Source organism: Athene noctua, chromosome 1 (genome assembly GCF_965140245.1).
Source record: "Athene noctua chromosome 1, bAthNoc1.hap1.1, whole genome shotgun sequence".
Lineage (NCBI taxonomy): Eukaryota > Metazoa > Chordata > Aves > Strigiformes > Strigidae > Athene > Athene noctua.
Window position 1 is genome coordinate 24,595,142 of NC_134037.1, and position 19,443 is coordinate 24,614,584.

At 37.0% G+C, this 19,443-nt stretch overlaps 1 protein-coding gene across 3 annotated transcripts in view; it reads left to right on the forward strand.

Moving 5' to 3' along the window:
• MYOM2 (myomesin 2) overlaps positions 1–19,443 on the forward strand; it is an 81,304-nt gene that overhangs the window by 21,309 nt on the left and 40,552 nt on the right. For all 3 annotated transcript variants that reach the window (XM_074895731.1, XM_074895732.1, XM_074895733.1), the window contains 7 exons: positions 206–370; positions 4,619–4,780; positions 6,723–6,864; positions 8,463–8,662; positions 9,838–9,891; positions 12,521–12,648; positions 16,172–16,355. In XM_074895731.1, the coding sequence (XP_074751832.1) occupies positions 206–370; positions 4,619–4,780; positions 6,723–6,864; positions 8,463–8,662; positions 9,838–9,891; positions 12,521–12,648; positions 16,172–16,355 (1,035 nt within the window). The remainder of the gene's footprint in view (positions 1–205; positions 371–4,618; positions 4,781–6,722; positions 6,865–8,462; positions 8,663–9,837; positions 9,892–12,520; positions 12,649–16,171; positions 16,356–19,443) is intronic.

Sequence of the window (19,443 nt, forward strand, 5' to 3'; positions counted from 1 at the left end):
ATTGGATACAACTTGATGCTTCTGGCTTTGCTTTCAAAGCATTCAGTTACAATAGGGGCTGTCCAGATGCCTTTGCTTTCCCAGTTGCATTTCTAGATTGGCATACAGTATAACGGAGTGCTCCATCTCCTGTTCAGATCGGACAGTGATCTGTTTGTGCCAAGTGCAATTATACTGAAGAATGTTCTCATTTTCTCATGCATAGTGCCTCTGTCATATGACGTTTGCTTCACCCACATTGATGTACAGTTTCTGGAGAAGTTTGGAGTGACCTTTGGGACTGAAGGTGAAACACTGACCCTGAAGTGTTCTATGTTGATCACCCCAGACCTGAAAAGACTACGACCTCGTGCTGAGTGGTATAGAGATGGTAAGTTAGTACATTGAATAGAGGCTACCTGGAAAATGCTGGAGAATGCAGATCTGGCTTAAAATGTGAGATTCCCAGAATTAAATTTGGAATAGAGCAAACAAATATCTCTAGCTAGAATTTATAGACATGCACTCTTTTCCAGTTAAGTGACTTGGTCAAAATTTTCTTGAGCACACATTTACAGCAACAGGAGGTCATCTCATGTTATCTAATAACACAATAGTTAGAACATTTACAGACTAGGTGGAGATCCAAACTAACTTCCTAGATTTATATTTAATGATTTATAATTGAATGCTGTGACCACTGAGCTGAAGGGTACTCACAGAGCAGTAAATTAAAGTTTAAAGCACTGAGGTGTGAGCCTCCACTTCCATCTTGCTCCAGTATTTATTGTGAATTTTATGTTAAAATCAATTTAATGTGTAGTTCAGAAATACATATAGGAGCCAGGCCTGAAACACATGCCTTTGTCTGCTGTTTAGGTGCCATATTAGTAGGTTGCTTTCCTTGCTTCTTTTGTCAGTGAAAAACTATGCTATGCCAAGTGAAGCGGTCTTAAAAGGAAATACTGAAAATAACATCACTGAAGCATATGATATACTCTGGTGAATAGTACACAAACCCTGCATGAGTAGTGTTTGTTCATCATACCACAAAAAGGTCTTGAAACATAAAATTAACTATTTAGTTTAATGAATAGCAGGCTATTAGAGATATTTAACTCACCACTCTTCACCAACCACAATCTCTGTGTAGGATTCTAAAGTAAATATTCTTCCTGAGGATTTAATGAAAGCCTTAGTTATTTGTGAATGGTGAGACCTTTCCCCAAAGGGACCATGTTTGAGAATGGTGGACTCTCAAGACTGATGTTCAGACTTGTTCCAGGCAAGCTGGCAGAGATTTCCACAGCTGACAAAATGTGATGCATAAACTACTAAGAAGTAAGATTAGTAAGGCAGTCAAGAAAATTCAAGATTAGGAAAATCAGGAAAAGGATGCTTTTATTGCTGCTAGTTACGCCTTTTGTTTCATTTGCATTATAGTTTTACATAGTCCATTCCTTCTTCAGGGAATGGACTGTTACTGTTTCATTCCTATTTGTCTATCACTATGGATACTTCCTTGTGATGGAACTATTAGATGTTACTAAAACAAACAAAAGAAAGAATAAAAATGGATTTTTTTGTTTGGTTAATAACATAAAGTCTAAAGCTTATCCCTGAGCTCAGATTCTGTTCCATCTGGAATGTACAGGGATTTGTAATCACTATAATCGCTTACCTCACTTGGAGGTGAGCCATCAGTTTCAGTGGTACCTTTACTTTGTCTCTTACTGGGCCCAGTTTCTCAAGGTGCCAAACCTCTGAACTTTTGGGTTTGGAACTACAGCTATGATGAACTGCTAATTTTCAAGTGGTGTCCCATATTGTTCCAGATTTTATCCAATATGAATTCTCCTTGCACTATGGATAGGAGAACAAAAGTTTATGGCTCTTTCAGTTTAAGCCTTCGTAATGCCAAGATAATTCCCTCTTAATATGTAACAATATTGTGCTCTTTGTTTTCCTCCTTATTTGACTTAAGTTTACCTTCCCTGTGGAAACCTGAGATGAAAACTTGGTCTCTTTGAAGTCAATAGGGTTTTGCTAGTGAGTCAGATACGCTTTCATCCCATTATTCTACTTACATTACAGGAAATAAGACAGTACAAACAAGCTTAGATTTGTCCTTCATTGCAGGTAAGGGATCACAGTATTTCCAAGAGGTATACAGGTGCATCAACTGGCAGAACTTGCTCCCAAACACAGCAGGAATTCATACACTGTGAACCTTTGCTATGAGTTCCCTGTGTTGAATCTCCTGAGAGCTGGAGGCAATGCATAAATGTAAACAATGAGAAGGTTAATAATTTGTTCAGCATCATATGCTTTAGATGTTTTGGTTCTTTTAAGAGGTAAAACTTAATTCTACTCTTGCATTAAGACAAACTGTATTTTTCCTAAAATTTTTCAGTTTGTGTTAATCAAATAATAGCAACTAAAGCCATGAGATGGATACGTATGATTTACTTCTAATAATTATACACAAGAGAAATATGTGTTTATGCAGCATTAATAAACTTCACACCAGTGAACCTTATTGAGGATGTCTACTAGACTCCTAGGGCATATAAGTCAACTGAATCAGATCCTTTAAAGTGGTTTGGGACTTGACAAACGTGAATATGATATCTATAATTCATGGGCCACTTAGAACATTTTAAGATATCAAAAGAATTAAATCAAAAAAATACTTCAGGAATGTATATCTAATATGGATATGAGTTCAGGTGGTAACAGGAACTTTCTGTTATTGATATTTGATGTAATATAAACATTATAAAGCTATATGCACCAGCATTCTGCAGCCATTTATATGGTAATCTAGAATAAAATAGTTGAATTCAGAGGTAAAAATCATGGAATGCGGAATTTAGCTGAAACTTCAGAAGACCAAAATACATGATGAAAAGAAGCTTCAGTATATAGTAATTTCCCATCTTTATACAAATTTTGAGCAGAGTAATGTTTTTGGAAAACTATCTCATGTACTGAAAACGGCATGTGGGGCGTGAGTCACACTGCCTCCAAAGGTTAGTCTACTGTGGGTTTGTTCCTTGGTAAATTCTAGGAGAAGCGACAGACAGCACACATGGATAGACAGGGAATCTGAGTACAGTAGTGAGACCCTGTGATTGTAATTTGTGGCCTACAAAATCTACTCTTCTTCGTGGCTTGGCTAGAAAGTCATCCATCCAGACTACATTAAAAAAGAGAGCTCCTGCTTTCTTAGGGGATCTGGTGGGTCTTGGGCCTTGTGTGAAGGAAAGAAGTTATTCTGCTCTTACCAAACATGACCACCTCCACAGTTTCTGGTCTCAGTTACATATAAAGGGTGGAAATGGATGATTCTGGCCTCAATAGACAACACAGCTTGCTTATAGTTTCTACACATTCAGACTAGTGTCTACCATTCCACTCAAGCTTGGAGCCTAAATAAGTGACCTGCTTTTCAGAGATGCTGGTCACTGAACTTTGTTTTTTCTTCAGGATTTTCAACAGAACTCATTGGTTAAAGTTTCTAGGTGAAGACATTTTCTGATTTCATTTCAAGTACTTCATGTCTCTCTCCACAAAGTCTCAGTACCATTGTAACATGCATGACAGAAAGGGGACAGGCAGATTTTCTGTGTAAGGCTCTCAAGATTAAGGATCTCATGGGATGGAATGTAACTGAATTTACTTTGTACGCTCCTTAGAAAAAAACTGTATGCTTAAGTGATTATGTAATTTACTGCTGTAAGTTTTAGTACCATGTGTCTTCCAGATACTTTATTATCTGAATGTGTGTCATTTTTTTATACCTTCTTATGCAATTCAGCTGATAGGTAGGAAAATCGATTTCTTTGCATTTGTTTGAGTGTCTGCTCCAAAGTGTATTTAAGAAACAGAAGAATAAACATTTCTAGATATTCAGCTCCTTTAAATACAGTTCTGCTGCACTGATTACAATAAATTAGTATGCAATGTGTCTTAGGGAGTTAAAAAATAATCCAATCAATTATTAAAAAGGGTGATATGAGAAAGTCCCTTGGCTAGCATAAAATATCCCACTCATTCTTTTGCTCTGGTTTCACCAGGCAATCAGATTAATTTGCATTAATCATGGGTCACAACCTCTCACCTGTGAGAGATTCAAATTTAATTTTATTCACTGCTCAACGGGCATGCCTTGAGGTTTTAAATTTTTGGTGTATATTTATAGCAGTCTTCAGATTAAACTGAAATCTGGACTTTAAACTTGGAGGAAAAAATTTAATAATCTGACATTTGACCTGAACAGGTAGAAAAACTTATTAAAAATGAAACAAAGTTCCACCCTGCATTCATTACAGGGTATGTTTCCAAATGTGGACAATATATTTGTCTGTCAGCGTATTAAAAACTACACCGATGGAAATTCTGTGGTTGGCACTGCATAAGGTAGTCTGAGACCTCATATTCTTTAAAATTCACTGATCAAATAAGTTTAGAGAGACGCAGCTTACTCTCTGTAGAGTTTTCATAACATCAAAGCATCATCACTCTGACTAAAGCTGTCATAAAAGTTAGTCTGTGCCCCTGATTAGCACAGAGGTGCACCAGGAGGTAGGTTGTTCTGGCCAGTATAGTAACGTGTCTGATGGGTCTTCTCTTCCAGACGTGCTGATAAAGGACTCCAAGTGGACAAAGCTGTATTTTGGAGAAGGTCAGGCAGCTCTTTCCTTTACTCATCTGAACAAAGACGATGAAGGTTTATACACCCTGCGCATGGTTACGAAAGGTGGAGTGAGTGAATACAGTGCATACCTGTTTGTCAGAGGTAAACTTTTCATCTGTTTCTTAAGGAGAAATTGAGAAGAGCAGTTGAAAGATTAGCTTTATTAAACAATCCCATGTAATGACTGAAGTACAAAAGAAATCCAGCCTTGCAGTATTTCATAGTAATTTGATTTATATAGTAGTCTGTGCTAGAAAAAACTGTCACCTTACACAAATGCTTCGAGGAGCATGCTTCTGAGGACATTTTCTTCCCTGAAGAACCAGGGAAATCATTCTTGTGAAGAAACTTGTTTCTTTCTTTGCTGTCTCCTTTCCCAATAAGAAATAAACATATTTGCATACTACCAGTCCTCACAGTGATAGTTTTAGCTCTAGAAATTGTCAACTGGGAATGAGCTGTGTTGGGCATTCTTATATCCTGTACCTGACCTTAGGAGGAGGCACAGGAGAAAGAAACATTCCCACCACTATACCAATCACAGTCATCTCAATAATCAGAGAAAAGAAGCAAAGTAAGAAACTGACTCACTGAAGAAATACAGTTTTCACAAGGGACATAGATAAAAGGAGGTAAATAGAATAAAAAAACAATAGTAAAAAAAAAAAAAAAAAGAGAATAAAGGTCAGAATTTTCTTTCACATTTGCATGCACGACTCTCAGTGAAGTGAGAATGAGCTTCCACATGCACCTGTGGGCAGAACTTAGGTTTTGCTTTTTTATTTTTCATTGAAAGATGGAGATACCTCTGGCTGATGCATTCTTTCACTCTCTTAAATGCATTGCACAGCATCTTTGATGGTGGAAAACTGGAGCAGCCCCACTGAAGCCGTTAAAGCTGTATTAATTTTAACCCTTTTTCTTCTTGGAAATGTATTGGAACAATGTGTCTTGCAGAAACGTCATCCAGAGATTTTGTGTGAGGTGGAGGGACATGAATGTCTTTTCAGGGGGTTGAGATCCATCTTCCTCACAGGACTAGTGCAAGAGCTTCATCAGCTTTGCAGTGTGTCCTGAACAAGCCACTCTGCCACCCTGATCTCATTGGAAACAATGTGCTAAAGGTTTCTATTTCCCAATTATCTTCTAAGAAAGAAAGTACCCAGGTGAAAAAGGCCCACTGATATATAATAAATTTCCTAGAAGTTTTTGCTGTAGCAGTGGGTCAATTTTAAATACCTCTATTATCCATTTTATACTATGTTTGATCCCTTTGCTTGCACAGGACCCTGGACTTGAGCTGTGTCCTCTGGAGTCTCTGGTGTCCTCTATTGGTCTTTCTCTTGACTTTTCATGTAGGCTGTGATCTGATACTGAGCACTAGCCACCTCACAGCTGATTGCAGTTAGACTCTATAATTTAGACTCTATACAGGGTGTTTTTGTGTTATAGAAACCTTTCTTTGAAGGGAGAGAACTTTACATGTTAGGAGACTTCATTAGGAGTTGTGGGTCCACATCAGTCAACACCTCTAAAAATCAAGCCACAGAAGGGTATCTTAATGGTGGAACGTTGATTATGTCTGTTGGTATTGTAAGGCTTTAAACAAAAACTAGGCTTAGAAATATACCAGGAGTTTGCACATTTTTTATTCTTAAGAGATTTATTTTCCTTAGCTACAAGTTCTTTGCTGAGTATCTTGGTCTGATCTCAGTGTAACCCACAGAGCCACAGCTTTCAGTGGGAAAGAGCATCAAAAACACATGGGATAGCTGGACTTTTAATTTTTGTGAAAAGTAATAGGTGTTTGATGCCTAAATTTCTTTTGTGTCCTCAAAAAGATCCCTGAACATTTTTATCTATCTGGAATTATAAACATTATAGGCCCGATTAATTAGTGTGGTAAATTAGTGTGTAATGAAATCTTTGGGCTCCCATTCATATAAAAAAATAGCACAATGAACTGGAAATATTCTCTTTTGTCTTTGTGATAGATTTCAGAGGAGTCGGGGTCAAAACTGATTTATTTTTATTCATGGTCCAGATGCTGATGCATTGATTGCGGGAGCACCAGGGGCGCCGATGGATGTTAAATGCCATGATGCTAACAGAGACTATGTTATTGTTACCTGGAAACCACCAAACACAACTACTGAGAGCCCAGTCATTGGATATTTTGTTGACAAGTATGTAAATATTAGGTTTTATTTAATTTTGTTCATTGCTAAAAACCTGTATATACTGAAGAAAAAAAAAATTATCATTATATCCTTCAGTATGCAGGTTCTTTAGATACATTTTTACAGAATCCCGGCACTGGAACTCAGTTGTCTACTGTGTTAAATTACTAGATTGTTTCCTGGCAAACTTCTGGCCCAGATGATCTAGTACCTTCCCAGGCAATTCTGGGCACAGTCTGGGATTTAGCGAGGGCTGGGGGCCATTCCCAGTAATCATTTTCAAGCAGCCACATTTTATCAAACACTAAAAATGTTCAATAGTATGGGTGTAGCTAAACTGGACAATAAGCCCTGACAATATTTAATTTATAGATGCCAGAATCCATGTGTGTCTTGAATTAGATTTAGTCTCTTTAATCTGTATACTACAAAAGCTGAAATCTAGGAGTTATTACTTTATCTTTTTATTTCTGACTTAACTGTGGTACACCAGGAGTTCAGGGCATGGGCCCCTGGGAGCTGGTAGTTTAAATCAGAACGGCAGTCCTCTCTCCTCCAGTCTACTTTTCACTTTGCTGGGGTTTCAGCTCAGTGCAGGCAATCAGGGAACAGGGGATTTAAGCGCTGTTTTGCATGTTTCTTCCACTGAAGTGCATGCTTGCCCCTTGTAACCAGAGCAGAACATCTGATCCTTAGTGTCTGAAACCATCAGTCAGCAAAAACATTACTGAAATGATTTCATAATGTATACTGCTCCACACTTGCTTTTGCAACATTTGCAGCTCATTGATATTTGGTACCCTGTAATTTGGTGTAGTTCAGTGACGACTGTGTGGGAATTGCTGGAAAATGTTGGCTTACGAATGACAGTCAGTAAGAAGAAATTAACTTAAGCCCTGGAGAGTCTATCATTTATACCCAATTTGTGCAGTGCAGAGATCATGGGTGTATTTCACCTATTTTGTGTATAATCTAGTCGGATGTGCCTTTTGACATTTTGCTTGGGTTACTGCAGTGCCAAGGAGCCCTTTATCATGACCCTATTTTTCCTGCTATAGTCAGGGCAAAAGGCAGTCTTCTCCACAAAAGATTATAGTAGTAGGACACAAACCAGACATCTGTGCACAAAGAAGCCAGTATGAAGACATCACTCTCTTCTTGGTAACTCACACTCTGTGGCCCAACCATTATTGGTGGGAAAAGCACAAAGATGCCTGCTTAAAAATATGACAGGGAAGAGATGGCAAAGATTAGGTGAATGTTGCAATTTCAGCATGTTCTGTGGAGATGTGTGTTAAAATGAAGAATTTGTTATTTAAATGACAAGGAAGAGAACCAAATGGAAGTGAAGCAGAGAGAGTTGAAAAGACCAAAAGCATGTAAGAAAAATGACTTTTGCAATTCCATTATGAATAAATATGAGTAAGGTGGGAATTCATTGTCTATTAAGAGGAAAGAGTGTATAAAGTGTATGACTTTCATTAATAAGGTGTATGGATTAGTTCCTCAATTTAGTGAGGATGACTTCTGTGATTCTGACTTGGTGTGTATAGGATATTTGTTATGGGATGGTACTGATAAACGTTATCTTCTGCTACTCCAAGATGTGAAGTAGGTTTGGAAAATTGGATCCAGTGCAATGATGCTCCTGTAAAAATCTGCAAATATCCTGTGACTGGTCTTCAAGAGGGACGGTCTTACATATTCCGTGTGAGAGCAGTGAACAGTGCTGGCATTAGCAGACCTTCTCGAGTCTCTGAACCAGTTGCAGCTCTTGACCCCATTGACCTGGAGAGAACACAAAGTAGGTTATGCAAGGCTGAAACAGATGTTTAATATTTGAGTTCTTTTATTATTTTTTTGGTAAGATTCTGGTTTTTTAGTTAACTTAAGCAGAGTTTATTTCTTCCTTTGGTTGAATATCTCACTAATTTCAAGGTGGAGGATGTAATTGGAATGGCAAGGTCCTTACAGACAATTTGGCAGGACCTGGGGACTCCATCTTAATTATGGCTGGTTTTGGTTAGCTTTAAATATAGTCATTCATTATCACAAGGAGCAATGTTTTCAAAAGAGCTAATATGCCCTGAAAGATTGAATCATCTGCATTGGGAGATGGGTCCTCAGATCCCATAAACTTCTGTGTCTACTGGTAGTAACTTTTGAAAAAGCTATTGAATATGTCTGGTTTAGTTAAAGAAAAAACAAAAATTGTGTTATGAATTCAGTGGCTCAGATGTTGTATTTAGCCACATCTTTTTTCTCAGTGAAGTGCCAGTACTGGCACAAAGCCCCCATGCTACAGCTTGCGGGGGTCTCTGATATTGTAAGTTTTCCAACAGATGGAAAAGTCAATCTATCTAATGAACAAGCTCTTTCTGAAAGCTGGTCTTGTGCTGAAGGCCACTGCAGACTGTAAAGGAGCCTTACAAGAGCTATTCCATGAATAGAGTAAGCTGGCTTGCTCTAGGGAGTAGATTTATTGATTTAGCCTTGTCCCAACCCCCTGTGCAGATTCTGTATATTGTGCACTTGCATACCTTCTGGGTTTTGTGCTCCTTTTACCCAGAGGGGAATTAAACTCATGAAGACAGCAGAGCACTGTCCCAATGTTGGTTGTAAAATCTGAGTTGAATATGCTGTGTTTCCATCAGCTTTATGATTAATTCCTGTAACAAAAGTCCAGTTCATCATTCAATTGTTTACTAAGCAGCCACAGAACTGAATCATCCTCTGTGACTATGATTCTTGCTTTTTAGCATATCTTTGAATAGTATTGTCTTATCATGCTCTGTTTTCCTATGAAAGTGAATGAACCAGTGTATGACTTTGAGCTGACTCCCTCTGGGGAAAGATTTAATAACAGGGCTATAGAAGTAGAGATATGTGGGCTTTTGAACAGGTGATGAACAATAATTTGCAAAATTTGTAAATATATTAAACTGGTTCAAAAAGCTAATTGAATATTTTGATTAACAGCTATTCATGTGGATGAAGGGCGAAAGATCGTGATCAGTAAGGATGACCTTGAAGGTATGTAGCATTTCTATGATTTTGGTCCATTTGTTTATATTCCAGGAATTTAGCATTACAATTAGAAACATAGCTTGTAAAGAAATCCACCTAGTGAGTAAACTCTTTATAGTAACAAATAGAGACAGATATTCTGTCTTGCAAAGCTGAGAGAACACAAGTGAGAGGTGAGGTGTAAAAGGACAGAGAACATCACACTCTTGACAGTATTGCTTCATTATGTACTGACAGCATGTCTTCATCTTTTTGCTTTGTCTAGGGCTAAACTGAGTTTAAACAACTGAACATTGCATTTGATTGCCCACATTTCCCTTCCTCCTGTCCTTCTGGGAGCTAAGTACAGTGATTTTAGACTGAAGTTGATGATCTGATCAAGTTATTTCCATTTTCATAAAAAATTATGCAATCCATCCCAACTCTTTAATTAATATATCTATCTGAATAGAGAGGTTGCTCTTAAGGTTAAGGTTATACACTGAATGTTGTTTTTCCTCAGGAGATCTGGAGAGATCACTTCTACCTTTTGAGATAAAGCCTGAATTTCTTCTGTCTTTGGTTATTTCTCTATACGGTGATTTATTTTTTTTTTTTTTTTTTTAAGCTGGGGTAATAATCTTCTTTTCATTTAAACTGTCAAAAATGTTGACTATAATGGCTTGGTAGTAAAAAAGCCATCCATCTACTCTCTTCTATAAAGGTTATAAAGCTGTAACTCTAACAATAACAGAGTAAAAGAGAAACCACCTGAGAACAGGTGTAGTTCAAAGCTGAATCAGACTAAATGCTTTCCCCAGTGCGTGGGCAGGACATATGAAGTTTCTCCATTTTTACAGTAGTACTCTAAATGAATTTCTGTGGGTATTATAGGATCATAATCACATTATAGGATCAAAATACTTTCATCTTACTTGTTTGGCTTCACAGAATTACTCCTGCTCTCAGGATTGTCTGAGAATGATCAGAGGCATTAAATGACCGCTCTGGCATAAGCATGAATAATGGTATTTGGATTTCTGTTACATGAATGTGTGTATTTAATAGAGTATGAAGATCCAACTATTGTTGTTTATACAGATCATTACTTTCATCTGCAAGATTGAAAACCATTACTATAAAAGTGATCTCATAGATCACAAATGGATTTCACTTTTAGGGCCACTCCATTCTGGGAAAGCAGGCTGTACCATCACAATATATCATTAAAAATTATGTCAGCTTTGGGTTTTCAAGGATGTAAGAAAACATGTTGTAATATAGTTATGTGAAACCAATTGGAAATCTTTTGACTTTATGCATTATGCTGTGAAGGATTATTGTAATTTTCTTGACTATATGTCAGCAATTTTGTCTTAAACTGAGCTGATTCATGTACCTTTCTTAAAGGAAAATGTATTTGTAGGAAATTCAATATAGAAAGCATAGAAAGAAAATAAATCTTCTTTGGATACGTCAGCTTGCTTTAAAAAAAGTCTGGTTTTGATTGGGAAATTTGTATGATCAAATAACTTCAGTGTACATTTTGAGCCTGGTTGGTTCTACAGATGTTTATAAACTGTTAAAACATCACTTCTATGATTTAGAGATTATTATTGAAATATTTTTCTCTTTTTTAATGTCAAATTCTGAGCATTTAGAGGATATATGCTCCTTGTTATCTTGAGAAGTGGTAAAATGTACCTTAAAAGAATAAAACTTTTTGCTTTGTCTATTGCCATCCATAAAAATAAAATATTTGTAGGTGTCTGATGAGTTGCTATTTCTGACCTGTTACCAAGAGGAAGCTTCTTCAGGGCTGTGTAGCTATGCCTGAAGTTGTCTATCATAGGTCCAAGACTCTTCTATCTCTAGTGCTGTTTTACACCATTGTAATTCCTTGGGTAGTGAAAACGGCTTCATGTCTCGCTGTGGTGGGTGAGTGTGACCCCTCAGGGCCACTGTGAATTCATCCAGCCTGGCCCAGGGTACACAGGTCCTGCCTCATGATCCTGGTAACCCCACAGAGTGAGTGGGGAGAGGGGTTTGATCAGGTCACACCAACTGGTGGAGTCATCAGAGGGCTGGTGACATAATTTCATGATTCTGATCCACAGTTCTTAGAAGTTCTTTAGACTATACAGCTGGTAATACCATCACATTACAGGCTATATTGCTAATAGGTTCTGCTTGTTTTTCTGATTCCTGCTTTGTTTTAAGCTGCTTTTCTCTGTACTATACTTCCCTTCAAGACATTTTCTTCTAGTCTGATTTCTCATAATAACTCCAGTCTTCTGTATTTGATCAAAAAATATCTCTTGTTTGCATATAATGAGTAGTTTTTTTCCAAGGCATTCTGCCCAGCAGATAGAAGTAATTCAAATGTGATCAAAGAAAAAAAGTGTGACAAATGCACAGCTTTTCAGGGACATAATTAACTTCTACTGAAAAAGTCAATAACTAGCTTTTAATACTGATGTTTTATTTCTCAAAATTTAATTGAAGTGAGCAAGTGATCTTCAAAGATGATATCATAGCCCCTAATAGCTGAGCATTGCACTGGAGGAAGGGAGTTCAGAAAGATGAGCTGTAGCATGAGTACTGATCCAGGGGTTAATCTGCTATTTAACACTCACTACGCTTATTACTCTTCCAGGCGATATTCAGATTCCAGGCCCTCCCACCAATGTACATGCTTCAGAAATCAGCAAAACATATGTTGTACTCAGCTGGGATCCACCTGTTCCCCGTGGCAGGGAGCCACTGACGTATTTCATTGAGAAGGTAGTGTACTGTACAGCAGCATTCAGCTGTAGGGTGTTTCATTGCTGTGTGAAATTACATTCAACTCATTTTTAGAACTACAGAATGAAAAGAAAAACTAACACTTTCTGTGATCTCGCAGGGTTTGGTAATGGGGTGTTAGAGAAGCATGGACAATCAAATGTCTTATTACATGATTTAATGAGCATTGAAATTCAAGGTCCAGGGAAAAAGATGCACCTGTGCTATTTGTTTGCTGTTGTCTAAAATGAGAACAAACTATATGTGTAAGGTAGTGGCTTACTGAAAAAGAAACATCTTAAGATTTTGCAGTCCTACAGGCAAGACTAGAACTCTGCCTGTATTAAAGAGAAGTTTCTGGTAGTACTGTGGTAGAGCAAAGAATAAACAGTGACTCATAATTTGATCCTCACTTTCCTTTTTGCAGGCTATGGCACCTTCTGCTATACCCTGACATTTCCAATTTATTCCCTATACGGTCAGCAGAGAGGGAGATGCCCATCTCAGGTTCACTGCTCCCTCGTAGTCTTCCTGGCTACCTTCCTCTCCCCTTTGACTTGAGAGGGGACTTCAGTGATCAGAATAGGAGAGGTTTGTTCTTTTCCCATCTAAGATACTAAGATTTAGATACATCTGTCCCTGAGCCAGGTTTCTAAATTAGTATGTTGGATAACACCCAGAGGTCATAATCAGTTCCCCCTTGCTACAGTTTCCCCAGTAGGTAAATTGGGCCTCATACCTGACCTCTAAAACTCTTACATGCCAAGCTATACTTAGTTTTTATAAATTATGCCTCTAGCATATGCCTCCTCTTAACAATCCACAAACACTAAAACTGTCCATAAAACTGCCACACATTCAATTTGTATCTTGAATACTGTGAAAGCCTTTTCTCAGGTCCTTACTATGCAATTTTTTTTCTTCTCACATCTGTTCATCACATTACTCTAAAATTCATTTCCCAGACAATCATTCTGTTCATATCACTCCTCTTTTTGCAGCCCCCATCTTGTCTTCTCCTTCCACTTCAGAAGAACTTTATAGACCATCTCTACATTCTTCATCATCCATTACCTGCTGGATATAGAACCAATAGGTGTGAAGTCCAGTCACTAGTTAAATTGTCCATGATTTCTCCCACTCTGCGTTTCACATTCAAAAGAAGTAATGAAAATTTCCATAGAAATAAGTATCTAGTTTTCTTCCTATGCAATAAAATAGCATTTCTTCCTTGTACTTATTCCCATTTGCATACATCTGCTTTTATCTATAAATTTTAAACATACTGACTTAAGGATTTTGGATCAGCTCTTAACATGAAAATACCTCTTTGTTTCCAGAATATGCAGAAATAGCCCAGATAAAAAAGCTCAGACATAGATTTACATTGAGTGGGCACCTACACTTAGCTGAATTTCATTCTAAGTATGAATTAGAAAAATTATGTATCTGCTTGTTTTACAGAAAGAGTTTTATATAGCTCCAGAAACAGTATAGTGCAACAACAGTGAACAAACAAGTCTTAATTAAATGCCAAACTTACTGAAGGAAAGGGAGAATGAGGACTAAAAGGCTATTATTAGAAAAAAAGGTTCATTATACTAATTAATACCTGAATCTAAAATCTTTTTGCATATAAATAACATATATATGAATAGATCTGTCAGTTCATAGGTGAATGTTTGGTTTTGGGTTTCCACAGTCATCTGTTAATTTAGAAAAGCACAATTTCTAATTAATTTATTTCAAATAAAAAAGACAGTCCTGAAGAATAAAAACGTATTTTTAAGGGCTTCAAGAAACACAAAATGGAAACAAGTTCTCTATGCTCTATACCAGTGTTCTGTTAAAATCATTATTTAACAGGCATACCAAATCAAACTACAGAAAAAAGTGTGATGTTGGCTTTTTCCTCTGCAAAAATGAAATGCAACAATTTATGTTTTGAATGCCAGAAAGTGAGATATATGGCTGTTGTGGTTTAACCCCAGGCAGCAATTAAGCACCACATGGCCACTCACTCATTCACTATCCCCCTCTCTGTTGGATGGGGGAGAGGATTGGGGAAAAAAAAAAAAAAAAGAAGTCAGGGTTTGGGATAAAGATAGTTTAATAGGACAGAAAAGGAAGGGAAAATATAATAAAAGAATACGCAAAGTAAGTGATGCACGATACAATCGCATGCTGACCAATGCCCAGACAATCCCTGAACTGTGATGCCCCATGGCTAACACCTCCCAGTTTATATACTGACCATGACATCATGTGGTATGGCTCATTTAGGATGGCTGTTCTTACTGTGTCCCCTCCCAGCTTCTTGTGTATGTCCAGCCTCCACTGGCAGGGCAGCATGAAAAGCTGAAAAGTCATAGACTTAGTGTAAACACTGCTTAGCAACAACTAAAACATCAGCATATTATCAACATTATTTTCATCCTAAATCCAAAACACAGCACTGTGCCAGTTATTAGGAAGAAAAATAACTTTATTCCAGCCAAACAAAGGACAATGGCAAAAAAATGTTTATTTCATATTTTCCATCTTTTTATTATGAAGAAAAAGAATGTTATGTTTGTTTTTTTCTGTTGAGAACAGTAGGTGGGTTCAGAAACTATGAAAACAATTTTAATATTTGGGATCCAGCTGTTTACATTTTTTAAATTTATTTATAGTAGGTCTCATTATATACAGGGTATTTTTCCAATCACCCATGAAATAGTATTCTTCCTCTAAGAAGTTCACAGTCTATTGAGTTTTGTTCCCAGACTTGCTCTTCCAAAAATTTTATAAACATTTAATTTGTATGCACCTTTCTGTGCTTGAAGGAAATTTTATTTAAGCTATTTACTGGGCACTTGGGTTTTACTAAAATTGCTGAAAGATTCCATGACTAATTTTTGTTTTGGGTCAACAGTTTATCTGGGGAACCTAACGGACAGCAGACTTCTCTCAGAGTGCTGGTTTGCTGGCTCTCTTCCATGTGCAGTTGTGGTGATGATTAGCTCAGCTGCTGCACGGAGAATATTAGAAAGTAATTATTTCGTCTGATGAATGCTTTTAGGGACATGACCTTACTCAACAGAATACATAAAGGTAAAGCAGTGAGTAAAGTAACATTGCCCTCCCTACCTTTCTGCAGAATTTGGATTAGGACTTCCTTGCTTTATATCAAACCTTTGGGTGTTCAAGTGAGTTTTGCAGGACATGAGAGCAATTCCTTTGGGACCAGTCACAGTTGACAGTCATGGCCCTAACTGAAGGCTAACTGTGTGTACAAGTGTGCATATATTGAAGTCTAGACAGGCAGGAAGACAGTGAGGTATTCAGACCTTTTTGTAGAGTAATGGAATGCATGAGCTATGAGAATTTACATATGTTAAAGCAAGGCATTTGAGAGTGATCCTTCTCTTATAGCTCTTAAATAAATTCATGACAGGATGCAATACAGCAATATGTTCATTTTTTGACAGTTCATAGAAGTGATTCACAGCTTTTTTTTTTTTTTTTTTTTTTTTTTTTGTAGTCCATGGTTGGCAGTGAAGGCTGGCAGAGAGTCAATGCACAGGTTGCAGTAAAATCTCCTCGCTATGCAGTGTTTGACCTTGCAGAAGGAAAATCATATGTTTTCCGAGTCTTGTCAGCAAACAAGCATGGCATCAGTGATCCATCTGAAATCACAAAACCTATTCAACCACAAGATACTGTTGGTAAGGCATTAATTTTGAGGCATTAATATTAAATACTATAGATATTTTACAAAATGGAAATAGACAACTCTCATTATAATTAGATTAGTATAATTACAATAATAGTAATCAAATCAATTTGTGTTCAGGATTTCAAAAAGACCAAGATGCTAAATTTTAGAAACATTCCAAAATTTTCCTAATGATCACAAGTCTCTTACTAAGATCAATAATTTTTTAAAAGTTAAATTAATTTTAGTTATTCATTCTTCAGCGTGATCTATTAATGTGACTTGTCAAAAAATAGAATAATACAGGTTAATCACTAACTTAGATAATTATATTGTCTGCTTCAGGTAATTATATACTGCCTAATTCCCTACAGTTTCAGCTAGATAAGGTAGCCTTTCATTTCTTTCTTAGTATTCTAAGTTGCAGATTACTGCTGGTGTAGAATTCCTGTGGCATGCAGATGAGATTTCAGGGATAAATTTACATCTACATACTCAGTGGTAACTTTCCAGATGAAAATTGTTTATCTTGAGGCCCCCTTCAAAAACACAAGTGTAAATTTAGGGAGTGGTTTTTCGTCTTGTTGCTCAAATATTTGGTTTGCTCTTGCAGTTTTGCAGAGGTCACATATAACAACCTCAGGCATTGATAACTGTCACCTTAAGAGCACATATGTTACTAGTACACTTGCTAGAAATATAAGAAATATTTACACTATCTGATAAATCATAGTTCACTAAATATGAATTATGATATAGTGATATATGTAGCCTTCTTAACATTTACCATAATTAAAAAAAATATAATCCTTCACCTTTAGCTTGATCTGTAGCTATAAATGATGAAATAAAAACATCTTTTGCTTTTATGTATTCTTTATTTGATGTCTCATTAATGCATATAAATTATTTAAACCATTCAACATTCCCCAAGGTAGGGAAGAAAAATACTGTATTTATTTCACTTAACACAGAAAATAGGTTATCCCTTAGGGGTTAACGCAAGATGTTCTGAATAAATCATAGCTATAGCTGAAAGCAGAATTCAGAAGATATTATTTTAAAGAGAAACTGCAAGAGTATTGGAGTTTACCATCTGAGATAAAATACATCAGACACACATGGCTCCCTTTAGTTGCCTGCACCTAATGTCATCTGACATTCCTAAGGGTAGCTGACACAACTTCATGGGAATGGCAATCATTACACAGGAATTATGGCTAGCTTTCTCTCTTGTGCAGAAAATAGAGGATGGATGTGGTATCCTAGGCTATCCAAAATGACACAATATTATGCAGTTATATTGAGTGGTAAAATAGTATTCAGTTTCAGATTAACATCTAAATTTAGGTGTTTCCATGTAGACATCTACAGGTGCTGTAAATGTCTCTGCTATCACTATGGCAATTGGAGCCTAAAGGATAAGTTGTCTGATGTTGCCATCAGTTGCACCATGGCACCCAGCTATGGAGTGTCTACACTGGGGTGAGAAGACTAATTTTCAGGACTCTACCAAGCACTGAGCAGAGGCTCAGTTTAATTGGCCAAACAGACATCTAGTACCTTCTCAAATGCTTTCGGTTTGCCATTTCAGAGGGGTGTAGGTGTTCAATATCTCCTGAATCATATCTGGCAGCTCCATGAAGAAGTCTCAGATGCTCTAAAATGCCTTAAATAAATTTGTTTGGATAACTGAATTAAGCCCTATCTCTTTGGCCATAATGGCAGCTTAAGAACATGTGCTTGTAGACACTTATATGTAAAGTCCGAAATGTAGGTACCATTATCTCACACTGAACGCATTTGATCTTACAGACACTGTGTAAAGTACAATAGTGTGTATTATTTTTTATTTTGAGATTGAAAGACAAAATGAAAAAAATGCTGCCTTTCTTTTTTTTCACGCTGTTGGTAGTTCTCCACAATATATCAGAGAAAACTAAAATGCCTTAAATAGGCAATTGCTGGATACCTCTGCTCAGATAGGTATTTTATAGTGTACAGACTGTGTGTTGGCCCTTACTAAGATTTTTTTTTTCATTTAGAACTTGATATTTCTCGTTCTATTCATGCACATTCAGGGTGTTTAGATTAATATAAACCAACAATGAACTTTCATTGCATGTAAAATGAACTGTGTACTATGTTTCATTTGGGGAACTGTGGTTAACAGATTGAAGGAAGCTTTATCCACTTCTACTTGGTGCTGCTGAGTTTGATCCTGGAGTATTGGATCCAGTTCTAGCTCACTTGGTCTAGAGGGATGGATGTAGAGGAACTGGAGAGGTCCACTGAATGTCAACCAAGATGGCCAGGGGCCTACAGTTTATGACCTGTGAAAAGAGGTGGAGGTAGCTTGTTTAGTTTGGTGACACAAAGGTGATGGTGCTGAACTGTTCTCAACAATGTCAGATGACCCAAAAAAAGGCAACAGCCACAAACTGTAGCTTAGTAAATTGGGGTTTGATATACACTCAGTGAAAAAGGTGCAAGAATGCAATGCTGGAAGAGATTGTGCAGGGAAGCTGTGAAATCTCCACTGTCAGAAGTTTTCAAGACTTGGACAAATCCATGATTGACTATTTTAGCATTGTTGATAATCCCACTCTCTGTGACAGGTTGGACTAGATGATCCGCAGAGATCCCTTCCAACCAATGTTCCTATGCTTCTGTGAAATCCATCTAGCTAAGTTTAGATAAACAATAATCAAACATATGATTAAATGTCGTCCTGAAAATCTGGCCTTTTCTGAATTGGGGTTGTCAGTATTTGATTGGAAGGCAGCATTTCTTAATACTTGTGATATCATACCTCTGTGTTTTCATGTGCTTTTCTAATGATGCAGTAGTGCTACAGGGACATAAGCTGTACATAAACCTCTTATTTGAGAGAGAACACTTGGGAAAGAATATTTTCATATCTGTATGCCTTTATCCACACTGATATTTAAAAATATGTTTTCCTATAACTCACTCTTCAGAAAACATATAAAATCAGGCAGGTAGGGAGCCTCACAGCTTAGGGTAAATTTACTTTTAGTAAACAAATAGAAAAATTGATATATTTATACAACGGATATGTAGAAGTATCCAGACAT